This window comes from Ailuropoda melanoleuca, chromosome 5 (assembly GCF_002007445.2).
Source record: "Ailuropoda melanoleuca isolate Jingjing chromosome 5, ASM200744v2, whole genome shotgun sequence".
Classification (NCBI taxonomy): Eukaryota; Metazoa; Chordata; class Mammalia; order Carnivora; family Ursidae; genus Ailuropoda; species Ailuropoda melanoleuca.
In genome coordinates this window covers 42,099,250-42,106,721 of record NC_048222.1, presented here as the reverse complement: position 1 = coordinate 42,106,721, position 7,472 = coordinate 42,099,250, and the positions used below count along the sequence as shown (strand labels likewise).

Below are 7,472 nucleotides of genomic sequence, written 5' to 3'. Positions count from 1 at the left end.
AGATAAACATTTCAAATTTGCTCATTTCCTGTATACTTCAATTTTTAAAAAGAGCCCTATATTGGATCTGCATTGTATTAAAGACAATGCAACAAAAACACTGTTATCATTTCAAAAATATTTTATTTTTAAAATTCAATTCTATCAAGTTTACTGCTTTTGTTATCCCTTACCCAGCTGACTGAATCACCTCCATCCAGTTTGCCTATTATCAATTCCTCCTCACTGATAGGTGGTCCTGCCAAGCACATATTTGATTTGGCTACCGTCCAGTTTAACAAACTTCTCTGGCTTCCATGTGTCTGTGGGATACAGGACAAATATTCACTGAAGCAAACAAAGACTTTCCTAACTCACTCCTCTGCCTTTCTAGATCCAGGGTGACTTCTATTCTCCATGCCCTTAAACCCTAGCACACATAACCGTCCACATTTCTTCACCTTTGGACTCCTGCCCCATGCTTCCATTATCCCACCTCTGCTTCTTTCTTTATCAAAATCCTCCCCACATTTCACTGTCTAGCTCTCAAGGACTCGCTCTCAAATGTCCACCCATGGTTTCCAGACCCCTCAGTTCCCACCTTCCTGCCTTTGTAAGCTCTGTGCATTCACCATATGAAAACCCCCATATTTTATACTATCCACCCCCTGAATTAAATATTTCCTGAGAGCCCACATCATTTCTCTTCATCTCTGGGTCCCTGTGCTCAGCACTTCGCTAAATAAATGCTAATAGTGCTAACAGAAATGAATTATAAGTTTCATTTTTGTCCCAGACTTCTGGTTTTCACAGTAATGTTGCTTCCTATTCAGTTCTTCACCGTAGCCGACTCAGGAATGAAAGTGGATACAGCTTAAATTAGACACTAATTAGCGTTGCTTCTAGTTTGGGTTTCCTATTTTAAGAGCGACAAGTCTCCTGCTCTGTCCCATAGGATAGCCGCTATTATGTCACTATTTAAATTAATTAGAAGTAAATAAAATAGAAAATTCAATTTCTCAGTCTCAGTAGCCACATTCGAGTACTCAAAAGCCTCATGTGGCTAGCGGCTGCCATACTGATCAGCGCAGAATGGAACATTTCCATCACGGCATAAAGTTCTATGGGACCGCACAGAAAATCTCTGGCCTTTACGCGCTTACGAGATCTCCCCTCTCAGAACACTTTTCTACCCTCTTCCCACAGTGCTTCCCCTATAACCACCATCATCTTTATTGTGTTTGTAATTGCAGGGTTCCAGGACAGCAGGCAGGGACTGTGCCTTACTGCTGTAGCTCCAGTGTTGAGCTTCGAAGCCCACCGCAATTAGTAGGCGCTTAGTAAACGTTGAATTAACAGGTGATAAAACGGGAGGGACCTTCCAGATACACCAGTCCCAAGCCCTTTCCCATTCTGATCGGTCCTTTCTGTGTCTCCAGCATTTTTCATTTTTAAGCCTATCTTGAAACATCGCCACGGAGAAGAGAGAAAATCTCCATGCATGCACCTGCGGACTCCCAACTTCCCAGGCGGCCGCATCAGGCTCTGGCGTCACCGGCCCTTCCCACCTTTGCCCGGCTCCGCCCCCTCCCGGCTTGAGCGGAGGCCAAGAGCTCGCGCCGCCCCCGCCCCCAATTTTCATTGCGCAAGCGCACCCTGCGAGCGTGGGGTGTCTCGAGGTGGCCGGCTGCCGGCGCTCAAGAGCGCGGGGTGTTGTGGCCTGCGTTCGGCCGGCTCCAGTCGCGCACTATCCGAGGCAGCGAGGCGCAGCGATCGTCTCCCCGCGCCCTGGGCAGTGTGGCCATGGAGAATCAGGTGCTGACGCCGCACGTCTACTGGGCTCAGCGACACCGCGAGCTGTATCTACGCGTGGAGCTGAGTGACGTGCAGGTAAAAGCCGGTGCGGGCGGCGGGACGAGCGGGGGTCGCAGCTCCCGGGAACCGCCGATCTCCCCCATCCCCTTTGTCCGGGTGCGCGCGGGAGAGCCTGCAGTGCGCCAACGGGTTCGGCGACGCGGTGCACTCTCGGCGTCCGGGCCGGGGCAGGGGCTGGCCCTCGTGGAGGAACACCCGTAGACCCCGGGCCTGGGGCGCAACCCCCTGAGGGCTGCAGGTACCTTCGGATGCTGCGTGAGCCCTTCGTGGCTCTCCGAGGCTGCCCCGGGCCTTCTCTTTGTTCACAGCCTGCGGCCTGATGGAGCCCGCCCCCGGCCCCGGAGGCCTAGCCGTCGGGGTTCGGGTTTGCCTAGGGCCTTCGAAGCATGGGATGAGCTCTTTGGGCCTGGGGTGCAGAATGACGGCTTGCTGCGTCCTGGCTGGACGTCCGGCGCTGGCCAGAGGGGCCACACCCACCTTCCAACCTTCCAACCTTTCAGTGATGGAAATCATTCTTGTTAATTTTAAAATCCGGAAGACCCGGAGAAAGTGATTTCCCCCCTGTTCTGAAGGCTGTGAGCTCAGGTTTGCGGAGTTGCATAGAGAACTTAAAAATTAAGTTACATCAAGCATTTATGTTTGATTTCCTTAGCTCCCTGTACGAACAAGCCCGTGCCTCCTAAATGGTGGAGATACCAGGACCTGTGTATCCCCTGCCTCTGTCCAAACCATCCAGGATTCCAGGTTTTGAGAAACTGTGACTGAGTTTTCAGTCTGGAATGTTCTTTCTCCAGTCATCCTTACTCACTACTTCTCCGTGACATCTGTGGCAATTTGTGACCTCCTTCACGCCACCTAACTTTCTCTGCCTTTGACTCAGTCGTTCATATTTCTATCTGTCCACCTGTCTGACATATTTCTTGCAAAGTGGTGCAAAGAGAGGTGCTCTTTGGGTGTGGGTTTGAATTTGTTGAATTGAATCTTTGTTTCTGGAATTTAAACCCGTTTTCCCATTGAAAGATAAAGACAGTACTGGCCAGAATGCCTTTAAATAGGATGTGACATTGCATGGTGTGTCATGTAATGTGCTAAACCAGACTGAATACTTCGCATCAGAAGAGTAAATGTTCTGTGCTGTCTCCCTCTACTCCGCTCCAGGGTGTTGCAGTAAAGAAGGAAACAAAATGTTTGTTGACGGGGATCAGTCTCCATCTGGAGAGGGTTCTCAGTAACTGTGGAACACGTGTTATGACAGTCTCTTTTTTAAAAAAGTAATTTAGCCAAGCATTATGTAGACTAATTAAACTCAGGCCCTCCCCTCTCTAGATGTTATCATGTAATAAGGATGTACTATTCTGCTATACTTTTGAAGCTGCAAACACTTAAAGGTGTTTTTAGGGGAATAAGATGGTGGTGGTGGTGGAAAGAAATGGAAATTAGTTGAACAAATGAAAGAATGCATTATACTTAGGTTTGTCTTGAGAGATCTAAAGATTTTATTTATTTATTTGATAGAGAGAGAAACAGCCAGCGAGAGAGGGAACACAAGCAGGGGGAGTGGGAGAGGAAGAAGCAGGCTCCCAGCGTAGGAGCCTGATGTGGGGTTCGATCCCAGGACCCTGGGATCACACCCTGAGCCGAAGGCAGACGCTTAACGACTGAGCCACCCAGGAGCCCCTGTCTTGAGAGATCTAAACCTCTTCTAAGAAATATAAACACGTGTTAATCATATTTGTTATATTTAGAGATATGAAAAGGTATACATTCGAAACGTATGATAGTTAAGGAAATGCAAAGGTGGAGGGAAAAATGGAAGTTTCTTTTAGAGACAGAAATCCTTTTATTTGGGGGAAAAGTAAATTCCCCCCCCCAAGCAATGTGTTAATACCACTCATAAAAGAAATCCTCTATCCTGTGTGAGGTACTAGAGATTTGCAGAGATGAGTCAGACAGCCTCGGCTTTCCAAGAGCGTACTATCTAAAAGAAGCATATTATCGTAAACAGACAAAAAGTTTTGTGTAGGAGCGTGTTTATTGGTAGAATTGGAGTTGAATGTGAACCAGGTCTCTGGTGTTAAAGGAATTTGTTACCTTTCTTATGTGTAGTTAGAGATGACTTCCAGAAATGAGGTTGTGTTCTTGTCAGACTGAGATTGGAAGAACGTCCCAGGAAGAGAAAGGCATAGATTCTTAGGTTGTCTGACTTGTACTGTGTCAGCGGACTACAACCAAAAACTGCCAGGGAAACACCTCTGGTTAAACAAGTTGGATTTACTACTCATTGGAGCAAGCGAGAGCATAGCCCATGGGGGACAATGATGTCTCATTGAAGGGGTTAGAACTGATCATAGGATTTGGGTGCTGTTGGAAAACGGGCAATTCTCTGGTTGGTTATCGGAATAAATCTTATCCGTAGGGAGGAGAGACTAGCAAAAGAATAAAGGTAATTGTTAGAGAAGTGGCAGTCACTCATTTTGGCCAAGAGAGAAGGGTGTCTGGTATTTTGGGAGTGGCATAGCCACATTTTTGTCTGTGCTTACACAAAATTATCAAATGACCTTTGCCTCATTTCGTCAAGGTTTCAGAATAACCTTGTCCACGGTTGGTATTCTGTGCTATTGTGTCCAATAGGAGAGCAGCATGGCCGAGCTGTGAGTGACAGGCCACCCTCTGGATGTCAGGGGCTGCTGTGTTGTTTTTTAAATTTCTCACTCAGTGTAGGGCTGTCGAACCTGTGATTCAGGCTCTGGATGAAGCAGTCCATTTATTCAATGAGAACTATTTGTGAGTGCCGGTGCCTATCTCATTACGCAAGGTGCTGGGTTGTTGGACAGCTCTCTGTCGCCCCCTGCTTTCTGGAGTTTCCCACAGTTACTGAGTTTTAGTGTTGAATTCCAATTTGGGGACATCAGCTCTGCTCCCCTCCCTTTCTGAGACACAGAGAACTGTCCAGTTTGCACATCTCTGTTCTGTCCTTGGCGGTGCAGGGCTAGTGGCTGCTGAGAACGACTACTGATGGGAGGAGGAATGGTGCACAGTAAAGATTTCCAACAGCAGCCTTGTCTGTGTGTGAGGTGAGCAGTAGCAAAGGTGCCAGCTGGAGTCCAGGGGGCTGGGGCAAGGCTATTTTCAGAATAGAGTTTATTTTCAAGATAAGCATAATAGGTTTGTGCCAACAACCATAGTTGTTAAAGCATTTGTTCATTTATCAAGGTTTTGGTTTGTTTTAGTTGGAAGTGGACAAAGTACATACCCATATCTGTTTGGGAGCTGTTTGACAGATACTGTTCTTGTCCATACTTGATAGACTCTCCGGTAGAAAGAGGGGTAACCGAAGACGTGAGATTGGGTTCTTGCACTTCTGCTTCCTATCTGGTGCCCAGGGATAATTCACTTAACCCTTATGTCCCTCAGTTTCTTCATCCAAATAAATCCAAATAATTCACAGGATTGTTTTGAGGTCTGAATTGGACAATGGATTTGAACGTGCTTTGTAAATTCTAGTTTGCTATTCAAGTGAAAGGATTATTATTGTGATATTAAATCTTAGATGAGAGAGAGAAACACAAAGACCAATAGAACAGGGTAGAGTCTATTAGCAGAGTTATCCGTATATAAAAACATATTGGACCGCAGAGGTGGCCTTGCATATTAACAGGATAAAGGATGAACCATTCAGGAAATTGTTTGGGGACAGTTGTAAATCCAAATAGCAAAAAGATAAAATAAGATCTTTCCTTATATCATAAACAAAAGTCAATTCCAGGGGCGTTAATGACCTGAATGCATAAAGCCAAACTACTAAAATAAAACGTAGGACACTATCTTTATGGCGTTGGAACAGGGAATAATGTGTTAAATAAGACACACAAAACATAGGGGCGCCTGGGTGGCACAGCGGTTAAGCGTCTGCCTTCGGCTCGGGGCGTGATCCCGGCGTTGTGGGATCGAGCCCCACATGAGGCTCTTCTGCTGTGAGCCTGCTTCTTCCTCTCCCACTCCCCCTGCTTGTGTTCCCTCTCTCGCTGGCTGTCTCTATCTCTGTCAAATAAATAAATTAAAAAAATCTTAAAAAAAAAAAAGACACACAAAACATAAATCCTAAAGACTAATTTGCGATGAGCTTGAAGAAGGCCTCTATAGCACATATCACTGACAAATGTCTAGCATCTGAAATACAGAAAGAACCACCCACGGATCAATAAGAAAAAGACATATTACTCATTAGAAAAATACAAGCCGAAAATACAAGCGATTCAGAGTAAAAGGAAACGAGAATGGCCAGGAAATCTAAAAGGATGCTTGATCTGAGTTGTAATCAGGGACATGTCAGTTAAAGGGACAGTATTTGTCAGAAAAATGATTATATTTCTCACATTAGATTAGGAAAAATGAAAAGTCTAACATTACCAATTGTTGGTGAGATTGTTTGGCAATGGGACATTTTTATATAGTCCCCCTCCCAACCCCACTAAAGACCACCAGAAACAGCTTGTTTTTTAAACATTTAATTAAATTCAATTTTATTTATTTAAATTCAGTTAGTTGAACATAAAGTATATTTTCCTTTTCAGAGGTAGAGATCAGTGATTCACCCAGTGCTCATTACATCACACACCCTCCTTAATGCCTGTCACCTAGTGACCCCAACCCCCCCAACCCCCTTCCCTCCAGGACCCTCAGTTTGTTTCCTATGTTAAGAGTCTCTTATGGCTTGTCTCCCTCTCTGATTTCGTCTTGTTTTATTTTTCCCTCCCTTCCCCCTGTGCTCCATTTTGAGAAACATCTTGTTTTAATAAGTGGCTTTATTGCTTGTTTCAATGAAGGAGAACACGTTTTGGGAATTGTGGGGCATCTCGATAAGAGGGTATTAGAAATAAGTGATTATAGGATTTGGGCTTTGGTTGGATGATTGGGAAAGGGTCTAAGGAAGTAGGGATTCATCTAAGATGGGATGCTGTTAGAAAGTGGGGACAATTCTATGATTGGATATTTTGTGGATGACACAGCGAGTGACTTGTTCTTAGACAAAATTATGAGTTGACCTTATTTTGTGTCATTTTATCATGGTGTCAGAGTAACCTGAGGTGGTTTAGTATTCTTTGAGATTGTTTATGTTCAATAGGAGAGCAAAGTGGCCTTGCTGTGAGCTTTAGACCAGCTTGTAATAATTTTGAGATCTAGCTGTGAATGTCAGATCAGTTTCAGATATCAGGGCTGCTTATTTTATCTTTTTTTTTTTTTTTGCGATTTTTATTTATTTATTTGACAGAGAGGGGAGCAGCAGGTGGAGGAGGGAGAGGGAGAAGCATGAGCAAGGAGTCCCATGTGGCACTCGATCCCAGGACCCTGAGATCATGACCTGAGCCTAAGGCAGACACTTAACCATCTGAGCCACCCAGGTGCCCCCCCATCTTCATATTTTAGAGTCTACTTTTCTGAATCACTTTTTACCTCGGGGATGTTATGGTCTATGTTTTTCCACACGGTGTCATCCTCCGTACCATTAAGAGGACTAGTAGTGCAGCATTTCCGGAACAGTGCCTTACTATTATCTCTGGCATTTTTTTTTCCCAAGTCATCGTGACCTATTTATAAGTTTTGATGCTGGCACTTTT

The 7,472-nt window shown here is 45.1% G+C and overlaps 1 protein-coding gene across 1 annotated transcript in view; it reads left to right on the top strand.

Annotated features, from left to right (window-relative positions):
- The first annotated feature begins 1,614 nt into the window (after positions 1 to 1,614).
- Positions 1,615 to 7,472, top strand: part of HACD3 (3-hydroxyacyl-CoA dehydratase 3) — a 39,274-nt gene continuing 33,416 nt past the window's right edge. Inside the window, exon 1 of the mRNA XM_002914254.4 lies at positions 1,615 to 1,869. Coding sequence (XP_002914300.1) covers positions 1,783 to 1,869 — 87 coding nt within the window. The 5' untranslated portion in view covers positions 1,615 to 1,782. The remainder of the gene's footprint in view (positions 1,870 to 7,472) is intronic.